General features: G+C 51.0%; 1 protein-coding gene across 1 annotated transcript; it reads right to left on the bottom strand.

The window, feature by feature from the left end:
• Positions 1-1,084: 1,084 nt before the first annotated feature.
• Positions 1,085-21,281, bottom strand: LRRC75B (leucine rich repeat containing 75B). The gene is made up of 4 exons (XM_068412951.1): positions 21,024-21,281; positions 16,119-16,247; positions 12,862-12,974; positions 1,085-1,607 (listed from the first exon to the last, which is right to left on the bottom strand). Exons 1-4 carry the CDS (start codon positions 21,279-21,281, stop codon positions 1,085-1,087), a joined length of 1,023 nt encoding a protein of 340 aa, XP_068269052.1.
• Positions 21,282-24,534: the final 3,253 nt, after the last annotated feature.

The raw sequence follows: 24,534 nt of genomic DNA on the forward strand, positions 1-24,534 counted from the left end.
ACAGAGCATGACCAATGTGGAAAACACTAGAAATATTGCGTTAGTGGTTTGGTTTTGGACAGCACTGGAAATGGCAATGCAGCTGGTCACGTCATGTCTGTATTACGAGGTATGCAATATGCCATGAGGAGCCAAAGCTTCACGCTTTGGTTTGGGAAGTGCCCACCTCTGGCCTGTTCACTGCTTGCTCCTCTAGTGCCGCAGTTACGCGCTTAGCTGTCTGCTTTTCCTCAATTTCACTTGGAACTTGTAATTTTAGTACAAAAGCACAGTTTTTGAAACCAACCCTGCTAATCCACAAGACTCTTCTCCCTCCCACTCCTCCCCCCCTCCTCCCACCCCATCCCAACTCATCCCATCCCCCATGCTCCCACCAACACATACCTCCTTCCCCTCCCTCTCACCCCGGTCACACAGCAAATATCCTGATGCTGCAGTTCCAACCCATGTGTCCGCCCCAGCCTATGCAATCCAATGGTCTCTGACCAGGTCCCTTTGTTCAGACGTTAATACAAAACACACAATAGGAAAAAAACAAAACAAAAGGAGCCAGACACAAGAGGGAGACACACTGCCGGGCTCCAGCTCTGGCCTCTGAGCCCTTCAACTAAGCTCCACAGCAGCTAGGGGCTCTTGGGGTACCTCCTGTCACACTCAAGGCTGCAGGTCCCAAGGTTTCCAAGGTGCATAGGAAAAGGAAGAAAGGACGTAAATTATGAGTTTGTTTCTGTTTTAGGTTCCCCCCATCCCTTTCCCTCAACCCAATGGCTGCTGGAGGATATTCTTGACTCTGACAGGTCTTTTTCCGTCTTCCGGTGAGACCCTGCCTGGGAACCAGGTTCACTGTAAGTCACTGGTTCCTCTCTGGAACATGGGTGATGGGTTTGGCAGTGAGGGAGGGAGCAGAGCATGTTGTGGTGGGATGACAGGCTTTTGTCTCAGAGCAAGTGTGGGGGGGAGATGTCAGGGAAGGTGAGAGAAAAGAGCCACAGAAAGCTGGTAAAGCTGGCCCTCTGCTTGATGTTGGTACTCAAGACTTCTCCTTGGGGTGGCTTCAGTGTGCCAGCGCCAGCCTGTTGTCCAGTCACCTCTCGCAGCCTTGCTGAGAGAAAGCATGTGGCGGGGTGCTTCCTGCTGCTTCGTCCTCTGGCTGGCTGCCCTCATGCCCGCTGGAGATCTCCGAGTCGCAGTCGAGCGCCTCATAGATGGTAGGCAGTGTGGTCTGTTGGCTGAGGCGCTTGCGCAGGCCCACGAGCAATGGCTGTGGCATGGAGGAGACGTCCACGTTGTTGCCGAGGTCAACCCAGGCCAGGCAAGGGAACTTGTTCATGTCCTTCATGATGTCAGTCAGCTCCTTCATGGTCGCCCGCGTCAGTCGGTTGCCATTGAGGGAAAGGTGAGTGAGCTTGGGTAGTGCCCAGAGGAAGGGCAGCAGCAGGCGCACCATGTCGTCATTCAGCTCGGTGAAGCTCAGGTCCACAGAGGTGAGGTGGTCCCCATTGTTCTGCAGGTAATAGGCCATGCGGTGAACATCCCGCATGGTCAGGGGGATCCCTGACAAATCCATGGAGTCCTGGCTCACCTTCTTCTGCAGGCTGGTCTTCAGGCTAATGATGGAAAGGGGTAGAGAGAGAGATCATTAAGGGGACCACTCTCATCCATCTCTCACCCAAGTGACAGATCCCTTGGGACAGGGGAGAAATCATTAAGAGCATGGGCTAGAATGTTAAGCAAAGGGTTAATGGAGCTCATTTGGGAAACAAGCACAAGGTTTGCACCATGCCTCTGGGCAGACTGTGTCCTGGGGCTTTCCTGTATATGCTCAGCACTCACACATAAACTTTGTCAGAACTGGCTAAACATAGGACGCTAAAGTGTCTTGCACTAGCACATTTCAAAGGGTTTGTCTGTATGTGCACGTACAGACGTTCATGCATGGAAAGCAAAAATAACCCAGGCAAGCAAATGCTCCAAGTGCGCTGGTTTGCACTGTGTGGGGGCTGTTTGTATGCCACTTCTCCAGGTGAATGCCAAGGTCTGTTGCAAATAGACTGAGCCGCAGGGCTACTGCAGAGGACAGCAATGTTAAAAGGCTGAGGAATGGATATTTTCTCAGGAAAACAATCGATAGGCAAACTGCACTCCAGGAGTGGATTTACTGCATGTCCCTTTAAAAGCCTTCCCAAGCAGCACTTAGTAAGCGGCACCAGTGGCTGCCTATTGGGGTCTCTGTGGTCAGCAGATCATCTGGGATCTGCTGCAGCTGTGAGGAGGCGGGGAGGGCATAAGGGTGCTAAAAGAAATCTAGAGAGATGGTTTCAGCCATTTCTTTTGCTGTCTGCCTGGCAAGTGGAGTGAGGAGCAGGTAGGCAAGCTGTACAGCAGGAAAAGCTGTGCTATGGGGCTGTTGGGTATGTAAAGGGAGTAGGATGTGGAGTTTTATGATGGACTGTGGGTTTGTGAGAGTGCTGTGAGAACTGGAAGCTGTGGGGCTATAGGAACTGGTGTGGCTATGTTGCAAGATTGAGTAGAAATGTGTGTTGGTGTAACACAGGAGAACCTAATCCCTTAGTGTAAATGATATTAGTCTTGCTGTCCTTTCAGACACATCTAGCTTTAAGGATAGGGGAGCCCTAGCAGGACCCCCACTAGTGTCATTTAATCATATGCTCAGTGGGTCTGTAAATGCTTTGTTGAGCTTGGGAAGAGCAGGGTGGGTTAAGAATTAACCACCAATTTGAAGGTCTCTGTAGTGTCCTACACACCTGTGGCACAGCCAGTCCCTGAGAGCAATGGGTACGTGGGGATATGCAATTTCCTCTGAGAAGGCTGCAGCACCGCAGAAACTCCCATGGCAGGTGAGAACGCTCCTATGAGCTTAGTGTTGCCAGGCCCTTCTGCAGCTGTGGAGAGGATGCGACACTGCCTCTGTAGCTCTGCGTTACATATGCAGTTCATGGCATCCTGGAAATCTCAGTCCTTAATAATCCCCTACGAGCATGTGACAATGCAAGTGAATAAATGTGCATTAGCGCAGGCAACAGCCCTTCATGGACACGTTCAACACTGGTAAACCTGTAGCTGTGCTTCCTTGTAGGTGTGAGGTGAAGAGACCTCATGGTCTGCCCTGTCAGTTCTCAAGCCCACAAATTCCTGCTCTGGGTTTAGCAGTGCTTTGTTCAGGCTACTTCTGCGTGTCCTTGTTCTTCCTGTGGGAATTCACTGTGCAAGGCTGAGGCTGTATCCACAGGCATGTGTTTGAGCTAATGAGCTCTCATGGCAGAGAGGTAGTAACAGCATGGAATAACTTATATTCAGACCTAAAGGTTTAGAAGAGCCTCATGCGTTACTTAACTGAATGTCGGAACTTCACATGACCCAGACTACTCCTCAGTGGATCACGGGAGGGGCAAGGGGAGTGGTGCTTGTCTGTTCTGCCAAACAGCAGAAACTGATGTACCGGTGAATTATAATTGGTCTGAAAGCACACAAGTGAGTTGTCCGAAGGGCTTTCACTTGAAGATATTCTCCAATATCAGGGCCCCAGAGACGGGATTGTGAAGAATTAATCAACCACATTGCTCGTAGCAGTGGTGCAGTTCTTTTAGCTGCTGTAAGAGCAGCACGAGTTGTGAGCTGTGCCTGCTGCAGTCTGGATGGCCCTGGGCTAGCCTCCCTCTGCCTGGTAATCCAAGGGATGCTCGTTATCGGCCCAGGCTGCCTGGGAGCTGCATTTCTTCAACTCTCCTGGAAAAAAAATGTGTGCTTTTTTCTTTTTGTATAGTTTGTCACCAACCACTGGCAGTGGTGTAGCATAATCTACCACAAAAGAGGGTTCAGCTTGTATAAAATCTACCAGCGACTGGCCTCAAAGCTGGAAGACTCTCAGGTCTCCCCTGGCACAACATTGTGCCTTCAGCCGTGCTAGATGTTTCATCTGGGTGTTTGATATGGAGTACTTGTTCTAGCAAAACCAGGCATCAAATGCACAGTGGCGGTGTGCGTTCATATTGGTCAGATTAAGCAGGGAGAAATGAATCTTGAGTGTAAACCTGGCTGAATAGGGGAAACAGTCCCCTATACCCAGTGTGGGCTGGTCCAAGAGGTGAGACAGAAGCGTTCTCTGGCCTGTATTGGTTTAGAACAAGACTTTGTTGGGGTGTGCAGGAATACAGGATACACAAGCATAGTGCAAGCCTGTAATGACTTCAGTGCCTGTTGTGTGCAAGCGCAGCCTGTGGCTCCTGGAAATTCTCTTCCCCAGTGCTGCCAACCCATGGCAGATCCTGGGAGGGGGACAGAAAGGGGACATAAACATAGGGACACCCCCCTGGCCCCAAGCCTTGTCTGAGCCTGTGCAAAGCCTCCTCTGACCTTCCTGTTGTAAAGCTACACGGAACAAGCCTTAGAGTTTCCAGGGTGGGATGGGAACCAGGCTGGAGTGGGGACCACTGGAGGGCACGGCTGAGCCGGCACCGCTCCCTCTCCCGGGCCTCAGCATTCAGGTGCCGTTTTTCCTGCTGTGTCTGTGACAGCAGCTTTCTTAAGGGGGGGGGCAAGTTTGAATGGCTCTTGGGGTCCCCTTTTGAGTGACTTGGCTCTGAGTGCAGAGATAAGTGAGGGGAAATGTTGGAAGGACAAAAGCGATGTGCTCATCTGTCTCTGCCCATGAAGCCTCCCCTCCTGGTGACTGCTACACAGGGACTGCGGTAATAAGTCAGGGATTGTGCTCTGACCGGAGCTGGTACCTTCTGCTGCTCTCCCCAGCAACAAGCCAGTACCCCAGGGAGGCCTTAATCAAGCAGACAAATTATCTTCCCGTAATTGATTCTCCAGACTTGCACTGCTCCTGGCTGAATGCGCTTAAACCCTCATGCCTCCCGTCCTGTGCCAGGGCCCTCCTCCCTCTTTTGCTGGCTTGTTTTTCTTTCCTTTCCTCTGTGTTTTGCTGCTTCCTTTTGCCCTCATTGCTGTACCTGCCAGGGTGACTCTGGGCCTCCTGTCTCAGCGCTGTGGGCTCCTCCTGTCTTGGGAAGTCGTTCTCTCGCCTGTAAAAATGCCTCTTGTAGGGATGTGTCTGTAGAAGCCTTGCCCTGGTGGACACAGCCCCTAATGCTGCAGCCAGGCTCTCTGGTAAGTGCTGAAGCATGAGACCTGACACCCTACGCGTGCTTTGAACCCCGGCAGCTCTCCTCCTCCCCTCCTTGCTGTTCCTGTGCAGCTTGAAGAGGTGCAGCTAAATACCATTTCTGGGGCAGGGCACGGAATAGCTGACCACTCCTCTTCCTCCTCTGTTGCTTTAGAGGTAAATATATCTGCTGTCAGAAAAGGGACAGGGAGACGTGGGTAGATGCTTTACTCTGAATTATCTGACACTTGGTATTTTTTCTGAGCTCTGCTAAGTTCTATTTCTCTTGGGGGGAGGTCACGATACACAGGACCCCAAGCTCTCAGACACTTGTGCAGCAGCTGAGAAAATGCCAGGTTTATTTCCAGGGAAATGGATCATCTATTATCCCCTAATTTCTGCAAGTAAAATAGGTTTAAAGATTGCTTCAGCTGCAGAAGTGTTTTTTTTCTTTGTGTGAGACAAACCAGCTACTTAGCGATACGGCTCTTGCTGCCCACGGGACTCGTGGGCAGAGGACTGCGAAGCACTGGAGGCTGGATTAGCCTAATGCTACCGCAACTGGTGCTGTGTGCAGATTTATAATTGTGGGGATTTGCATCTAACAAGGATCTGGACCCTGGATGCAGGGAAGCAGACTGTGTTTGTATTATCTGCAGCAAGCTGGAGAGGAAACAAACCCCCACTCCCTCAGATGCTGGAGAAATGGCTGCAAGTGAGAAATCCTGTGGAACTTTGAGCAAGAAGCAAGGGCAATCAGCAGCCTGTCGCCTGCTGCCTGTCTGGAGCTAGAGGCAGCACCCACTGAGGAACGGTGCCTGCCTGCCCTCCTGGGTATAAGGGATCAGCGCCCTGCTTGCAACCCTGGTCCAGCCCGCCTGAGGGAATGAGAGCTCTTCTAGGTACATCTCCTTGTTTCTCATGCGAAACAAGTTGTTCCTTGCATCTGCCCCCTTGGGGTCTGCCCTTTCTTCCACTTATTCCTTCCCTAAGTGCCAAATCTACCCTTCAGCAGGCATCAGCCAGCAGTCCCCAGGCTGCACCCTGAGCCTGGCCATGTGAGATCCACCCAGGATCAGTCCAGACAGCGTAGGGGTCTGAGGGACCTGTGGGTGTCAGAAGAAAGCTTGTGCTCTCTGAACCAGAAATGTGGGCCAGGAAGGGATGAAACCATCTCGTGCCTCCCTTGGCTTTTTTCTGTGATAAAAATCTTCCTCTCCCCACACTAGGCTCAGTCACTGTTCCTGCCTCCTGGGAACTCAGCTAACATAAGCAAATTCAGAGCTGTCTTGAGATGAAACAGTTAGGAGATCTGAAATTAACTGCTAGTTGTTTGTCTCTGGGACCTAGCCCTTAGGCCCTCTTCCAGGTCCTTCTTTGAGTCCATGACGCTGAAGGCTCAGCACATTTTTTATTAGCACTGAATCCCTTCAACTTCTTGCTCATCAGCTAAATTCTTTGGTGGCTGCAGAGCAGGGGTGTAATGGCTCCTGATTGTTGCTCTGGTGGGACTTGCAGCAGCCACAGTGGTGCTTGACCTTGTTAGCTTTGTGGGGTTTGGAGGAGCTTGTTCAGCGCAAGAACGTTCAGGTTCCTGGAGTCCCAGCCTCCCTTCCTTGTCTCCATGCTATGGAGAGAGGCTGGGAGGAGACAATAAGAGTCAGATGGGATTTCAGTAATGAAGGATGCCCATGAGTCCCTGCCTGTCTCTCTGGGGAATTACCAGCTTTCTCCTCCTCTTCCTCCCTCTTGTTTTTACATTTAATTTGCCTCCAGATGTAAAATTTTCCTGATGCCAGAGACTCCCAACATTCTGCATCCCCTCCTTCATTAACAGGCACTGCCAGTAGTGGCTAATTAGCCATGAGTCAAGTATCTCTTGGCTGCTAGTGACGGGCATGTCTGGATGGCTTCTGTTGTTTGAGCAGTGATTTAGGGGATGGACTCTGGGCTTTTTAATGACCACAATCTCCTTGCTTTGCTTCCCTGTGGTACAGGGTGCTGCTGTGCAGGGCTGGCTTTAGCTGCCTGTAGTGAGACATGAAAAAGGAAAGAGAAGCCTCAAAAGCACTGACCTAGACTAACCCAGCCCGAGCTGTTCTGAGGCTGGGCCCAGCACCTCTGCGAAGATGCAGGCAGGGCACAAACAGGCCACTTCCATGAGAAGTCCCTCAGTTGCATCTCCATCCTTGTGCCCGAGTTCTTCTGATCAACTGTGGGGAGATCCCTCACTGTGGAGAGAAGGGAGTGCAAAGGTGGCCTTCCTTCTACCACCCTCCCTATGTGACCAGAGTAGGACATTGATACCTGTAGGTGATGATGCAGCTGAGCACCTCTGCTCCTCCTGGCTCTGCTGTCACCTTCACTCTCTCCTTGAAGGTGTGTTCAAGAGACCTGTGAACCCTTGGCCCTCCTCCTGCTGCCACTTGATCCATCCAAGACCTCTGGTTGTTTCCCCTCATTATTTAGGTCTATCCTAGCAAAGCAGGGAATAATGCTGCCTCCTCACTGTAACTGTCATGTATCAGCCTATGTTCTTGTCAGATCTTCAACTGTGTAAGAGTTATGAAGGTACAAGGTCAAGCACCACTGTGGCTGCTGCAAGTCCCACCAGAGCAACAATCAGGAGCCATTACACCCTGGTCTCTGCTGATTCCTTTTAACTACCACCTAGCCTCTGTATTTCACTCATTGTCTATCTCTATCAAAGTGTCCTGCTTCTCCTGCCTGCCTGTCTTGGACTTTTTCCTTCTGATCTGTGACAGGGCAGCATCAAGCTGCCCTTTCTAGCACCTCCAACAGCCTTTGCAGATGCACCTGCCTCTTGATGCTGCTGGGAACCCTGATCACAGGTAGTGTTTAGGTCTCTGCACTGTAAGATGAGGGAAGGGGACAGTTCCTGCCTCTCTCCATAATTTATTCACCAGCTCATGTCTGTCCAGCTGACATCTCTGTCAGCAGCAGCTTCTTGAAAACATTCTGTGGGGCAGTTCCTGTACTCCCATATGACTGTTGCCATGTGGCTTTAGTTAACTGACCGATATTCTCTAACTTGGCTTCCTATCTCTAAAGCAGGAATGATGGTGCCTGTTTACTCTGTTGCATAAGGGTGACATGAAGCTCTAGTTAATATTCACCTCATGCCATGTGAAGGCTAGGATCTAATCTGCCAGAGCTGTCATCTGCAGCCCTGACTGATGTTTTCAGGGGAAAAAAAAAGAAGAAAAAAAACAAAGATCCAAAGCCCTTTAGAGCTGTTTCCTTGCCATCTTCTAGACACAAGTGCTTTCATTGCATTTTAAAAGTGGATATAACGCTGCAATGTCTGAGCAGTGCACATCAATAAGTGGGAAATGGAGCGATGAGCCCAGAAGGATACTCTCTTCTCCACCTTGCTTTGGATTAGCCAAGATGTTTCAAAATGAAATTCACTCAGATGAGCAAAGTAAAACCATGGTGAGACTTGTGAAAAGGAAAGCCTAGATGCATGCAGTTTGGGAGTTATTAACTCCCTGCACACAACCGCCTTTGCTCTTCCAGAACCAGTCACTGTGAAAAATCTGGGGTTTCTTCTGTGCCAGAACACCCTGCCTGTAAAGATCACTCTGTGTTTACTGCCTGCATGTTTTGTGGATTCAGGCTTGGTCCCTTGCACTCAAGAAAGGAAGTAGTTACACTGAAGTAGCCAGCTCTGGGGATGATGCAAGTGGAAGATACATAAGGTTCCCTGACATGGCTTTGCCAGGCCAGCTCAGTTGTTAATCCATAGCTCCTTGTTTGCAGTACTAGGCTGTGATCCAGCTTTCCAGACAAACACTGCCTTCACCTGGTAGAACATGTAGTTCTTCTGCAATGCTGAATTAAGGAATCCTCAAGACTTCTGAAAACAAGAATTAATAACATCCAAAAATTCTGCATCTGTCAAAATACCACAGAAGTGGTGTTGATAGCCTAAAAAGCCTACATCTGTGGAGAGGAGCATTTTCTCCGTTACTCTTTACACTATAAATGTCAATTTAATGAGAAAGCGAAGCTGGACTTACACAACACTCCAGGACGTATTCTGCTCTAGCTTTTGAGTTTTTAATTTTTAAAATCCCCAGTAAATCCCCCAAGAGCTTGCCTTCCCTGTTTGGTTAGGCAGCCAACCCCTGCAGGGTGAGCTGCAAGGTGGGGTGCAGGCTGTTGACTGGAAGCTGCAAACTTAAGACAGGATTTTGTGGGGAAGGAGAATTGAACCCTTTGTTGTCAGCGTGGCAAACCTGTCCGAGTATCACCTGGGCAGCTGAAATAGTCTCTTTGGGTGACTGCACAGCTGGGACACTGCGAACCCTTCATTGTACAAGGCGGATACCCACTGGCACAGATGCAGAGGGCAAACTGCCTCCCAGCATCACATTTGACAGTTTAATCAAGCAGAGAAGCCAGACGCAGCCTGGGATGGATCTCTCCTACTTGCTTCAGCTGCTGTTGCATTGAGACCACTGTGCTGCAATAAGCTTTCTCCTTCCACATTTCTGTATGGACTCTGCTCTGGCCTGGGGCATTCAGCTGATACTAGCATGTGGCCTGACTTCTCTCCCAGACTCAGGGCCAGGTGCTGTGTTACCGTCACCTCTGTCAGTAGCTCTTTAGAGGAATGGCTAAGCAGGATGAACAGCAGCCCACTGTGTCCTGTGCGAGGCACGCTGCACCTTTGCTGCAGTCATAGCCCTGGGTTGAATACGTCCATGTTTAAGGTGGTAGTGGAAGCACGTGGGACCTCTGGCTTTAGTGGGGAGCAGGTTTGTGGCTAAGGAGGTCTAGAGGAACGTATCTGTGCGTGTCTGGAGGCTCTCATGTTTGATGCTTTGCTGACTTAGTCTATTTGTGAATATTTAGTATCTGGTTGGGCTCTACAGCATGAATAGCATAAGACTGTTCCTGCTTAGTGAAAGTATGATTGGTTCTTAATAGAGTTTACAGTTCCAGGTGTCCTGGCATTGCTGAGTATCGCAACAGGAGTGCTTGAAGAAATGTACCTTATCCTTTCTGCTTTACCAGTTCATGGGTGGATCAGGTTTGTACTTGCTGGATGTTTTGGGTCCCACTGAGAGTAGATGGGGACGTAACTACAGTTAGTTTGTTTCTGACCCACTGCTTTGCTGTTTGGCAGCAGGGAAGAACACCTGATGTGTGATATGGATCCAGTATTGCAGGTCCTTTCCATCTCCCATACCACATCTCCAAAACAGCCCAAACATAATTAACCTGGCAGATGTTCTAAGCTCTCTGTTTGGCTGCGCTTATTATCTCCTGGACCCATCTGACATGATGCCAGAAAGCAAAAATCACCTTTCAGAAGAGAACAAGGGGGTCCTGCATCAGCTCTGTGAAAGCCAGAAGCCAAAGCCCAGGAGACTGCAAAAGCGAGAGGAGAATTCAGTTCCCCAATGTGGTCTCCACACACTGATTCCTCCCTGCTGTCCCAAATCCCCACTAGATTTTAGAAATGCCTTCAAAGTATTGCTGCTACACCCATGCTCTTTACCGGACCTTGAAGGCAGGAAGGGTACAAGCCTGGCATGGGTTCAGAGACAGAGATTATAGTAAAATAGCAGACAGAGGGAAGTGGAGAATTCAGAGCAGGTAAAAACAGCCAGGCTGGACAAAATGAGGCCTTGGTATCTCCAAATGAAGCAGTTATTTCTTGCCTTGCTGCTACCAACAACATCCATTTTCTTGCAGCAGCCTCGCATGCCAACTCTGCAGGCGCCTTTTGCCGCAAACTGCAAACCAGTTCCTCTCCAGTCTTAAAAGAGGAAGCTTTGCTGTTTAATATTTGATCAAAATTATTTTGTGCCTTATGTAACACCTTGCAGCTGGGCCTCGCTGCCAGGCAGGGCTGCCCATTTTAGACCTATATTTCCCTCCACCGCACATTGCCTTGTTGCCCTCACCCTGCTTGTGCTCACAGATGCTCTGTACCTGGCCAATAGTTTGGGCCTGACCCCTCTGTGTAGGATTTGGGCTCATGGAGCCCAGAGCTCTCCCTCTGGCCACAGACCTCCTCTCTGTGTTGTTAGTAAGTGATGAGTTTGCAGCAGGCAGTCCTCTGCTCTCCCTGGGCTGTGCAACCAGAGGGAACACCTCCAGTTTGACTCTCCAGCCTGGAGTCCAACCAGAGAAGAGGTTTGTTCTGGCTACAAAGAGGAGTAGGGAGGCAGAGGGTTGAGTTAGTAGTGGCAGGGAGGGATTTTTCCCTTGGAAAATCAGAATGAGGATGGGTTTCAGCAAAAGGGAGCTTGGAAAGGAATGGAGACAGCCACCCTCTGTAGAGCTCGCCCTGTCTCCAGCACTTCTTATCTTTAAGCCTTTCTGTCTTGGGAGGGGATGGGGATGAGGTCAGACCTGCTCTATATATCCTGCATCTCCAGCGCTTTGTGATCCCATAGGGAAAATGTCATCTAACTGAGTGGGTCTGGAAAAGGACTCGCTCAGCTCTGGTCCCTCGGTCTTGTTCTGTGCTGTGGTTCCCACCTGCAAACCTGCACGAAGAGTCCTGCCCTGTGGAGTGCTGGGGGTGAGAGTTTTGAAACTCACAGAGAGCTCAGATTCAGTGGCAAAGTGGGACTACAGGTGTGAGGGGCAGATGGCCTGGAAATCATGGTATTAGGGATTTTATTCCTTAAGATGCACTGAGGATCTGCCTCTGAGTCAGAATGCAAGGTACGATGGAAATGTCAGTTCCCATGGGGGATTTTAAGTTGCTGGCACATGCATCAAAGACTCTGAAAGTCTCAGAAAAGCTCAAGGCTGTTCTCAGAGTGCTGCTGATTTTGCATTTCTTTTTACCCAATCCTTCCTTTATTCCTGTGAAGCTAATGGGGCTTACGTGAGCTCCTCTTTTCTTAGTCACTTCTCTGTCTTGTCTTCAGCACTGGTGACCTGTGTCACAGGAACAGGCTTTGCTCAAAGAAAATGAGGAGAGAAGGGGTGGATTTAAAAGAAGTAGGGATTGCTCTTTATCTGGTTAGAAAAGCCAGCAAGTGTCAAGCAGAGAACAAGTGTGGGTGTCTGAGTATGTCTGTAGTAGTGGAAAGCAGCTGCCATCCGGCAGCTGTCTGTGGCCAACGTGCCTTGAGTCGGGCTCCCTGTGCGTGAGGCTCTGCATCATCTCGGGTCCCTTTCCTGGTCCTGGCAGAGAAGTGGGAGGTAAGTAAGGATGGCCACCACCCCAAAGTGCTTCCTACTGAATGGGGTGATCAGCTTGTGGTAGCGCCTCGTAATGGGAGATCTTCCCCACAGGCAGAGAGGTTTTACTGGGATAAACAAGGACAAAGTGGGACGCAGAGCTGGGGGCCGGCTCAGCTCGGCACGTGGGTGCGTGTATCTGCGAGGCTGCCAGCTTTGGCCCTGCTTCTAGGGCCAAACACCCTGCAAGCCCTGCTGGGAGGGTCGTCTGAGCTGTGCAATCAGTGGGATTGGTTTCAATGCACTTGGGAGAGGTTGAGGAACTGTAAGACTACATAAAAAGGAGTAAATAGCAAACCAGATTGGGGAGAGAGGCATTGGCACTGACCCCACGCCGTTTGGCTGAGGTTTTCTAAGAGACTGAGCAGAGGCTGCCATGCAGGTTTTCAGCCCTGAGAAGGGCAGTAGTAGCAGACTGGGATGGTACTTGGCTGCAGCAGAGTTGCGCCTGGCAGACGCCCCTCCGTGCCCACCCACACTGTCCCCAACTGGCTGCTTACCACGCTTGGGACTTCCTCCGGGGCACGCCGTGCCGGTGCCATTTCGAGTGGGGGGTCAGGTGGTAAATCAGCTGCCTGCAGATCCTGTCCGAGGATTTCCAGGGGTCGTATTCCTGAAAGCAAAGGGACAGCTTAGCCTCTGCGTGCACCACAGCAGAATAGGAAGCAAGGGGGAGGACAAAGCAAGATGGGAATGGATCAGAGGTGGTAGTGGAGCAGGGGAACGTGTATAGCGGAGGAGATGAAAAGAGGAGGATGAAAGAGAAATGGTGAGAAAGCCTGAGATGCCTCTGTGCCACATGCCATCTCTTCCTGGGCTGGAGGAGGAGCAGTAGCTCTGCACTGCCAGGAAGGACCCCAGCCCAGCCAGCATGTTCCTGCCCAGAGTGGGGCTACGATTTCACACCCTATCAAGGAGCAAGTGGAGCTCAGAGGAGGGGGTTATTTTCTAGAGCTGTGGCTGGGGGTCCTGCTGGCTGACAATGAGAGAAAGGCTCTGTGCAGGGACCCCCTATGCCCTTTTCTTCAAGATCTCCCTTTCAAAAAAGACCAGTGCAGGGACAGCATGGGTGTCTCAGCTCCTCACTGCTGTACCCTAGCAGCACCCGTCCCCAGCTGGGCAGACAAGCTGCCAACTCATTGTGTTACAGAACTATGCCAAATTTCTATCAATTACCTTGTTGCCATGCTTCCCAAACTCTAACTGCACACTGTCTTTGGACTAATCATCTGTTCCCCTTGTGTGGAAAGTTCAGCAGTCAGCACTCTTGCCCCGTCCCCCAGGTGCTTCTTGCTGGGAGAGATGTGCCCTGGGGCATGCCTGCTCCTCCTGCAGCAGCACCCTGACCCTGTTCCCTCCCATGCTCCAGCTGGGAGACGCTGGGACAGGAAACGAGTGAGTTCCCCATACTCCATCTTACTTCCTTGCAGTCCATTCTGCTCTTGGAGGTTTGAGTTTGGGAGCTTCCCAATGCCAGCAGTTTCCTGCAAGTAACTCGTCAGGAAAAGATGGCACCAAGATGGTTGCTACTTTCCTGGGTTTATTTTTGCACGCGTTCTCTGTCGCCATGACTTGGAGCAGCACCTCTCTTCTCTGGCGAAGCAGAATGGCAAACGGCAGCTGCTGAATGCTGGGATTTCTGCCCCCTCTATCACATTTTCCAGACGCTGGCAGACACCTGCATTCCCATTCCTCAGCCCTCCAGCTGTGGCGCAACATGTGCATTTAGGGATTTGATAGGTAAACTCATAGTAAAGCTGTCAGGGAATATGCTAATTTATTCTTTATTGAAGCGGTTGAAGTGCTGTACTGTGGGCCAACAGCTGCACTGTGACTTTCCTGAGCGCTTGCTGAATCAGCTGAACTCCCCAGGGATGCGCTGCCAGCATGGGGCCATTCTGCTGTGCCAAGTGGAGAGGGATCCCAGCCCCAGCGCTCAGCTGAGCACCCCCAATCCCTGTCCCAGCTCCCTGAGGAGCCCCACAGGGACTGGCCCTTGGGTTAGGTGCCTTGTTCTAGACTACTACTGTGCTGGCAAGGCTGCAGCTGGCACCCTGCTGTCACCTGCAACAGCAGACCTTTCCAAGTGGGTGCACATGCACACCAGGCTTCAGCACAGAAGCTGGCACAATGCTCTGCAAGTGTTTGTTGGCTCGCAACTGAGAATTACCCTCCTGTTCCTTCCCGTGTCCTCACTGATTTAATTTCCACGGACAGACAGGGAATTGTGCCCAGCCTGCTTGCCTGTAATGCAGTTAACGCCCACCAGATGCTCAGCCAGGGTCGGAGAGGGGATGTGGTGTGCCGGTGTTTGTGCTGGGAAGGGTGCTGGTGCTGTAGGGTACTGAGTCCCTCCAACCCCTTAATTAAATTCCTTTTGGCTTTGAGGGGCAGCTCGGGTGCTCAACATCTTCCTTAGGAATGGGGAAAATCTCATCTCTATAATGCTGCATGTGTCAGTGCAGATAAGCATGTACATCTACAAGACATTAAAATAGAGGAGGGGGTGGTATATGCAGGTATATATAAAATTGTAGTGTTATCTGCGAGGCACCTGGGCACTGGAGTAGGGTAATGTCCCCTCATGGCACCTCCCCTGAAGGGCAGTGCACAGCATGAAGTTGGAGGTGGTCTGATAGAACAGCTGGAGATAAGGTCAAATGAAGCACGGCTAAGAGGTACTACTGCTGCAACCCACCTCCTTCCTTTTTAGATGCTTATAAAATTTCCACAAAAAATTACTCTTGAAAAGAAGATCTTTCAGGCTGCATTGCAGCCCAATGATGAGGGTTAAACGTTGGCTAAATGTAGTTTGGCTTTTGAGACCTGACTGGTTAATTGTTATCGGACAACCTCAGGAGATGGCAGAACAAGGTTAGAAATGCCACTAATCTACACCAGGCATTCAATGTACTCCCTAGGGCGCCGCTGTGTGTACTGAATATCTCTCTTTGAATAAAGAAATTCACTCTATTTCTCCCTTATAAAGCAAACATGACACTTGCCAAGCCTGATGAGCAAAAGGATGTATTGCAAATCCAAGTGTTTGCGGTGGCAAAGGGTAACAGAAGCAGATGCTGGTGTTGCAGTGGGACTGTGGTATCTGTGATGTTTGTCTGCACTCAGCCTCGCCTTTCTTTGTCTCTGCTCTCACTCTCTGGAGGAAAGTGCTGGAGCAGTGCAGGGATACTGTGCGCTTAACATATTTGCTTCTTGAACCCTGAGTTGCAATATATTCCTACAGCACCATTCTTTACTCAGAGATCTGGGCGGTTATGGGGGGGTGTAATGCTGGGTTAGGGTAGTTACACATGGCAAAGGACCCAGGTTCTTGTCCTTCTCCTGCAGAAGCATCAGCCTGGGCAGAGGTGCAGAGATCTCTGTTCACCTCTGCAGCCCCATAAGCTAGCTGCTTTGAACCTCTGGGGCATACTGGTGAATATGGCACCACCATCTGCCCCATATATTTTTATGGGGCCTGTACCCTGTCACCAAGTTTACTACTGGTGCGAAAAGTAAATTCCTTATTTCTGTGCACATAACCACCCCCTCTTTCAGTTGTATTCACGTTCTGAGGTAGTTTTAACTGTTTTCTACAGAAATATGCACAACATTCTGTATGGTACCACTCCAAGGGCATACAGTGGCTGGTTCTGAAGGATTGCAGAGCACCACCCAGCACCAGTCACCCCATTAGGGCTCTCTTTGCAACAGTGCTATGTCGCAAGATGTCCACAGAGCTGAGGGAAGAGTTCACCTTTTTGGGGCACTGCAGATCTCTAGCGAGGCTCATCAGCAAGTCATGGGAGATGGGATCCACCAAGTTGAGGAAAGTCGCGTTTTTGTAGAGCACTTCATTGAGGAATGTTCCTTCCAGTCCCAGATCCTACGAGAAAAACATGGTCAGTCAGATACATGGGCTCCCTTGGAACTATAACCATGAGGTGTTTTGAAACCAGTAAGTAAATCCCATGAGGTGCCAGCTGGTTGCTCAATACAGGAAACTATCCAACAAAGGTGAAGCAGCTGTGTCTGACCCAGCATTACTGCAATGGGGGATGTGGAGAGCCAGAGAGCTGAATGAGATGCAGCGTTAAGTTGAGCTAGTCAGCCTAGGGACTGACCGCCTTGTTTCCACCTACCACAGAAAGGTGAGAGTGATATCATTTCCAGGCTGGCTGGAGCCCAGAGAGAATTAGCTCCAGAGAAACTTACAGTTCTGTCAGCTTCTATGTGTGAATCTGCTGAAGGAGCCGAGCAGGAAGGCTGGTTCTAAACCTGCTTCTCCAACCTCAGCTTTTCTGGAAGAATCAAGCCTTTCTCAGGTACTTAGGTACTGCCATACACCCTGGTGATGACTGGCTGACTGAAAGTCCTGCCCATCAGTATGAGTTTAGCTGTGCTTTGAATTTCTCAGTAAGCGCTAAGCACTGGCAGTCTTTTGGGTGTAATGGTAAATTTATAGATAGCTTTACACAACAGTCATGGGGAGTTCTCTTCCTGTCTTCCACAGCGTGAGCTAGGGGAAGATCTGTGGTCCATGCAACTTACCGGCATGGACCAGGATATGGGGCACCTTTGGACATGCTGGAAGAAACCTCAGCATCCTTGGGAACAAAAAGCCTCCCCAGGGGCCAGACGGGTGATATTGGAAAGAACTAAGCTGTTTCTTGCTAAGAGGCAAGCTAAAATGTAATATATGACACAGCTATTATTACAATCAGGAGGTACCATAGAGCTGTGGGGGAAAAAAAAAGCATCTGGGAAAGAGAGATCACTTACATGAAAATACCCTGAGGGCAGAAAAAAATACCCCAGGAGTAGAAATGTAGAACAAAAAGCTCCCGAATACGGATAGTGCTGGGTTTGATTCAGTTGACAAGGAGGCCTCAGCTGAGGGAGGAAACAAGTCCTCTGCCCATTCTGTGTGCTGCTGCCAGGAGAAATGAATAAGCAAATGGGTGCCCCATATGTTCGCGCTGCTCCACTGAATGTGTGCTTCAGGCACCACCCAGCGAAAGATGTGCTGAGAGCTCAAAAAAAAAAAAAAAAAAGATAAAAAGAGGAAGAAAAAAAGCTGATTGTACACACATACATCACCAGCAGGGATGGAGCCATAGCTGGCAGAGGTGTGGGATCTTAACCCTAAGCAGCAATCAAAGCCAGTGCTGTATCCACTCTCTCCTGCTCTGGATATGCTTGGATCGAGCAGACAGCACAATACCAAAGAGACCCTGGCTACAGATCTGGTGGAGAAAGGGAGAATAAATCAAATGTTTTACAGCCCCATCACTGTCTGTACACAGATGATACCCATAAGCAACCAAGTAACCCAAGTAGTGGATCAGTCCTGAAGGACAGCCAGCCACAGACACAGCTGGATGAGGGCCAGGAGCGTACCAAGGCATCATGCCAATGTCTCCCTTAACCGTATGGCTTCAGGGAAATGGAGCCTCCTACGCCAAGTGTAATAGGCACAGATAAAGAAAGCTGCCGAGAGGATGGCATGGCTGGGCATGCAGCAGTGGATGTCAGAGTAGTAATTAAACTCCCCCAATTGGAGCTATACCATTAAGATGAATCTGCATTTCCATTATAAATCCTGCCTGCGAGGGTTTTATAAGTAATATAGCTGTAAATATTCACTTCATGTTGATAGTCCATAATTCTTGGCCCAGGGGCATTTTCTTGTTCATCTTACTTGTCTCCCTCCCTCCCTCTCTCCCTCCCTCTCTCTCTCTCTCTCTCATTTCTTGGAAAATTTTGTACCACCTGAAGGGTGGCTGCAGACAGCAGAAATATTATAAGTCTTGCCAGTTCAGTTGGCTTAGTGCTGTTATCTTACAAATGACACTTGGCCATTGTCTCAGCACAGGAAAATCACATTGTACCAGCCTTTTTGCTGGTGTAAGTCTAATGCCTCCTCTGGCTTCAGCTGAGCGATGCTCATTTAGACCAGCAGGAAAGCTGGTCTGTCTTTTGTAAGTGGGTATTTTTGAGACTGGTGAGATGATGTGCAATGGAGCTGTCTAGGTGTTCCTGTACAAAGCAAGTGTAGTACCTGAGCGTACACATGTGGTTTGCAGTTGTTCTCTGTGCAGTCTGGGATCTTGCCTCTCTCTTAGTGCATGTGCTTCTGGCTGGTTTGTTTGCTTTACTTTATTACACCCTCCTGACATTCTAGGAGCAGTCCACAGCCCTTTGCGGTCTGCAGACCACAGGTCAAAAATCACTGGCAGACACAATTACATCCTGCGGGGTGCATCTGCAGGGCTGGCCAAGGTCCGCGTCTGCTGGGAGCAGGCTGCCTTGCATCGGGAGCCCGTGTCCTCCGCTCTGGCTGAGCGTGTCTGCTTGTTTGGGGAGGCTGTGATTCCAGTCCCACCATTGCTCTGCCTTCTCTGGGGTGTTTGCACCCTGGTCCAAGGCATGGTAATGAGGTATGGTGTTAAATACCCTCACTGTCCACTGGAGTGAACGTGGTATTTCTCTTTTTACAGGTAACAAACAGACCCTCACCTGGGACACATTAACCTGTGACTCCTGAGAGTGTGCGACTGCCAAGGTAAGCCAGTCTGTGTAAGGACAGACGTGCTGGGGACCAAGCTAACGGCTGAATTTAGTTGAGTGAGGGAAATTTGTAAGTGAGGAAAAAAGGCTAATCATAGTACTCTTTGAAGCTGACACTGGAGATGTGAGGAGGACTGGTTCTGATTACATGAGCCCAGACTGGCTGACAGTTGTGTTTAGTTGTTGAAGGGTGTGGTACGCGTTAGTGCTGTAGCCCTCTGTCTCTGAAATCTCTGAGCACGCAACAAACCAGAGGCTTTGGGGTGGTGTTGGATGGGTTCCCATCTTACTTGGCAGAGGAAGGCTGTGTTGTGACTATAGGATGCATGTCCCACCGCTCTGTCATGAGAAGTTGTACAGAGGGTCACTGTTTTGGCACGGACAGGCAGAGATGGGGACCAGGAATAACAAGGGGAAGTGGAAAGGCAGTGGACAAAGTGTGAGTGTTCAGGACGTGGTAATTCTCAGCGCAGCTGAGGGGAAGCTGGGTGCCTAGCTGATCCTGAAAGGAGCTGGCAGGCTGCATTGAAAGGAGGGCTTAGAAATGACCCTCCATTCCAGATGGCCCTATGACTTAGCATTCAAACCATGGCTGTTCACAGATGGACCTTCTGGAGACCTCCGAGGTCTGTGGGGGATTTCAGCACTTCAGCCTCCAGGAGAGGTGCTGAGCACTATAGATAATGACATTCCGTAGTTCTGGCCTCTGGCATACCCTACAAAAGTCTGTTCATGTTACATCACCATGTTCATGAAGTGAGCGGTTGCCTCTTTTTCTTCACTTGTGATAGTGCCTTTCCAAAACCGTCTTTGAAATCTTATTCAGCCCCTGTCTGCCATACTGGTGCATGCATATAGGCTTTCTGCTGAGGGTTTATCTGTCTGCATGTGTGGCAAGAAGAGTGTTTGTGGTGCTGGTAACGATCCTCATGTGAACGCTAAGGCAGTGAACAGGAAAAGTAGAGATGTAATTTTTGGTCCTGTAAATTCTTACTCATGAGTGTGCAACTTGCTGGTAGCCTGGGGCATTGACCACCACTGTTGGATGTGTTGTAAAACCCAGGATGTTCAGAGCAGAGACAGGGCTGTTAACGCAGTTCCCTGCAGCTGTAGTATGGCTGTACAAGCATCCCAGCAAGCCTGTCCCTGCTCCACCGTACTCACACCCAAAGGTTACTTGCCACTATGGCGAGAAACTCAGTACGTTCCCAAGATGAAGTAGGTCATTATCTAATGAAGCAACATGAGAAACTAAGAACTGCTGGTGTTTTATGTCCAAATCAGAGGGAGGATTTGTCTCCTGTGCTACTGATTGCGGAGTTGCCTGCGGTTTGAGGGAGCTGAGTTTGCCTGGAAAGTGATGGTAGCACTGAGCGATGGAGGGGATGGCTCTGTTCCAGCAGCAGGGTTCTGTCCTCAGCATCAGCTTGGCACCATGCTGTCTGCACACTGGCTTTGCAGTTCCTGAATGGTAGCAGGCAGAAACAAGATCCCACTGATACACTGACCCCTTTACCTCTCCTCTCAGCTGAGACTGGCCCAGAGGTCCTCTCCAAAACCATTTTGGGTCCTGCCAAAGACAGATCTTAGCCAGCCTGGCTGGATGGGCGTAATGGGATGTGGTGGCAGTGGGATGGCCGTGGCTTTTCTCTGGGGGGCATCGATCCTGAGCACACCCGGGGCTGGCATGGAGGGGTGTGGATGGGGACAGCTGAGGCTTGGACACCCCTTTTCCTGCGTGCAGCACAGCCCTCCTCCAGCCCCCAGGCAGTCGGGCCGGGTGCCCCTCGCCCGGGGAGGTGGCAGGAAGCCCGGGCGGGTGTCGCCTCCCGCAGCCGCCTCTGCCGCCGCGGTGGGGACCGGGCGAGGCGGCTCCCGCACCGCCGGGGCACGGAGCGGCGAGAGGCAGCACAAAGCGCCCGGCACCGCCGAGGCAGGGGGAGCTTGTAAAGCCCGGCTCCCTGCCCCACACCGCCGGGGGGACCGCAGCCCCCGGCCACCGCGCACAGCCCTTTGTGCCCTCCCCGCCCCGCCCTGCCCGCACGGCCCCGCAGGTGCCGGCCCCGGGGTCCGGCCCGCCCGCAGCATTTACCTTCCTAAGCAGCCTGAGGATGTGCACGGCGTGCTCCCGCTTGTGCTCCCGGATGGTGGCCTGGATCTCCCGCAGCCACCCCACCCGCCGCACGTAGGGTGCCGGCGAGGCTTTCCGCAGCACCCCGGGCAGCTTCTGCGGGTGGAGGAGCAGGGAGGAGAGGTGGAAGTCGCCCCGGCCGCCCTCCAGCCTGCCGGCGCAGGGCTCCTCGGGGCTCTCCTCCTCCAGGCTGCTCTGCCGGCTCAGCCGGGAGCCCATGGCCGCGATGCCTCCGGACCGGGCGGGCTCCGGGCTCTGGACCGAGGGAGGCGCCGGGGGAGGCGGGGGGTCCGGGCCGCCCCGCCCCGCCCGGCCGGCTCCGCCCCGGCTGGTGGTTCCCGGCGCTCCCGGAGGAGCAACGCCCCAGGGGTATTTTATCTGCTCGGGTCCCTGCCCCAGCCCCCGCCTCCCCCGCTGCTGCTTCTCCTGGAGGCGCCTCCTCCTCCCGGGTTTGCTCTGCCCGGAGATGCTCGGTGGGGAAGACAAAGGGAGGAGCGGATGCTGCCGGGACCGCTCCGCGCATCCAGGCGTTTGGAGGAGCTTTTTTTTTTTCCTGGGCAAACTCTTTGAACACTGCGAAAGGTTGTCAAGATTAATAGTGGTTCAAAACACGCCATCTGGCTGGGGCTGCTCCTGTGGGCTGTGTTTTCTATCAGTCTGCCGTTGGACCCAGAGCGGGTGTTTTTACGAATCTAGAAAGCGGCAGGAATTGTGCCCACCACCAGTCCTCTGCAACTGATAGTACGATGCTGGCACCATTCCTTACCTGCTGTGGGTAGAAGTGGTTTCCTCGTATGCATTCCTCCCTCCCCCAGCAGTGCACAGCAAGTTTAGCACATGCTTTTCCTCAGACAAAATCACTGCCATCAGACAGGGTGGTAAAAGACAAAGCCTGGATCCCCTCTCCAACCACTGAGATTTTGCAGGTAGCTGAGTCATGCTCCCAGCATAACCAGTGGCTCAGCGTGACCTTCCACTTTCTGGAGCTGGCAACCATGGGCTCACTTCTGTTCAGGACTGTCACCACACTGAGCCCAGGTGCCCATGACAGACCTCAAGCCCTGCACATAGAGCAGGAGTGTTTGGTAGCTGAAACGGGAGGGCACACAGCTATAGGAGCAACCTGAGATTGCCGCTGCCCTGGGCATCCATTAGACAATTATCAGCCGATGCATCCGCAGAAGAATCTGTTCTTGTGGCCATTGGGTCCTCACTCTGGGGAGATGGGGATGGCCATGGCTCTTGCTGTACAGAGCCAGCAAGGTTCGTTTTCCTTCTCAGTGTTCCTCAGAGCTGTGAGTGGGGATGGAGAGTGGGTGCTCTGCATCATCTCATCCTCTTTCAAATACTGTAAGGGTGACCTGAGTCTGGCTTGAAGGGACAGGGGCAAAATGGGGCTGGGCTCTAAAGCAGCATGGCCAATGCATCAGTTTTACACAGGCCTCTAACCACAGTAGGCCAAATCCTGACAGCCCTTCTCAGAGTTTTACTCAATGTTTGATCAGACAAAAGCCCTGACTGTCCATTTCCCTGTTATTCCCCTCCCTGCTTTATCTAAGCACCTGCAAGAGAGAAATTAGCATCGTCAGATCCTGAGATATTGCTGAGCCTGACTCAGGCTAATTCCATTTGGAGGGAGTAGATGCTGAGTAAGGACTTCAGGATCTGGTTGGAGAGCTTTGAGAGAGGCTGGGTCAAGAGAAAATCGCTTGTATGGGGTGCAACGTTGTGGCTGCAGGAGCGTCACTGGGAGTAAAGGGAAGGATGAAAACTGCCTGGCTGGAGCGATGGGTAAAGGTGTCAATGGAGGGTTGCGCAGTGGCCTTTCCCTGCCGTCTGGCAACCGGACAGGCTGCCTTAGATCTGTGCTTCTGTGAGCACTGCTGAAAGGAGGAGCAGCAATAGCAGGGTTTGTAACGAAAGGATCAGTTTAACAGCAGAAAGGCTTTGTATGGCTGAATTGTCTAATGCCTTATCTCTGAGAGTCAGGACAAGGAAAAACAATCTGCAGTTTACACTTAGGTGGGGAAGAGACCGTGTGCATTGTTCTGAGGCGGTGGGAGAACCAGGGCAAGCAAGCGGCTCGGAGGATGGCACTGTTACCAAGATACCTTCTCCTCTGCATGCTAATTGAAAATATCCCACTACAGATCAAATCCTCTTAACAAACAAACAGTTGCGGGAGCAGTTCAGCTGTCTCTTGTCTGCTTGCTTTAAAACTGGAAACACTACAATAGCATGAATAATAGGAGCTAATGAGAAACACAGCAATGCTCTGCTTGGTTTTACTGCAGGAGAATGGCTGGCTGGCAGCTCTTTGTAGACCAGGAGATAATCCTGCTCTATATACATGTGCGCTTTCAAAGGGCACATGACAGCAAGTGGGTGTATTTCTATAGCTAAGATGGTCAACAAGGTTTGCTGCATATAGGGGGAGGAGGCAGGAGTTTGCTTGGGAAGAGTAGACTCTCAGAGACTTCATCCTCTGGTCCTGTGCAGCCCTAGGAGAGACTGAGCCAGTAGGTGAGGATGCAAGACCTGAGGGATACCAATCTACAGGAATGTCCCCACCTTCCCTTTCTTCTTTGCTGCGGTGGCAAGGGCACCTAAAAACTCTGCAGGGAGATAGATCAGCTCATGAGCTTGCTGGGTAGGACAGAGTGGGGACTGCGGGGCCTCTGACAGTGACCGCAAGCTGTGGGTTTGAGGCTTGGAAAGAGGATTCCTCCACCCCATCCCAGCGGCTATATTAGCACCTCTCAGAAGGATATTAACTTGCTTCTAACCTGAACACAGCTGTACATGGTGCTGCCAACTGGAACTAGCTGGGTGCAGCATGGCTGAGTTAGAGTTTTCCCCAAAATCTCTCTTAAGATGAGAAATGGGAAAAATAGAAAGCAGAGATCCTCTCGCTGTTCACTCAAATTCTGTGCTATAAGCACACATCCTTGTTATCATCCCAGTGTCCAGTAATGGGAACGTTCCCAGCTCCTGGCCTTTAGGGCAAGTAAGGAGAGCTCAGGTCCACGCCAGGAACAGAAGAGCAACCGTACTGGATCAGACTGCAGGTCTCTTTCCGTTGGGACCCTGAATTAGCAGTGGATAATAGGGGATGCCTAGTGAGGAGCATAAGAACAGGGGGATGCAGGTTGGTGTGCTCCTGAATACCCTCCTCACCATCAGCCATCCGTAGTTTGGGAATTTCCTGAGGTGGGGATCTCTGCATTTAATAGTCCTTTATGGGTTTTTCCTAAACCTTTTTGAGCCTGAGCAAATTTGGGGTGTCCACAGCATCTTATGTCAGTGAGTTACACTGTTCAACTGTGTGTTGTGTGAAGAAATATTTACTTTGTTCTGAATGTGTCACTTACTGTTTTCATTTGATGCTTTGTAGCTTAAATATTGGAAGAGGCAGCAGGCAGTCATTCCCTATTCATTTTCTCTAAGCCACTCTTGAATGATAAACCTCTGC

Source organism: Nyctibius grandis, chromosome 14 (genome assembly GCF_013368605.1).
Source record: "Nyctibius grandis isolate bNycGra1 chromosome 14, bNycGra1.pri, whole genome shotgun sequence".
NCBI lineage: Eukaryota > Metazoa > Chordata > Aves > Nyctibiiformes > Nyctibiidae > Nyctibius > Nyctibius grandis.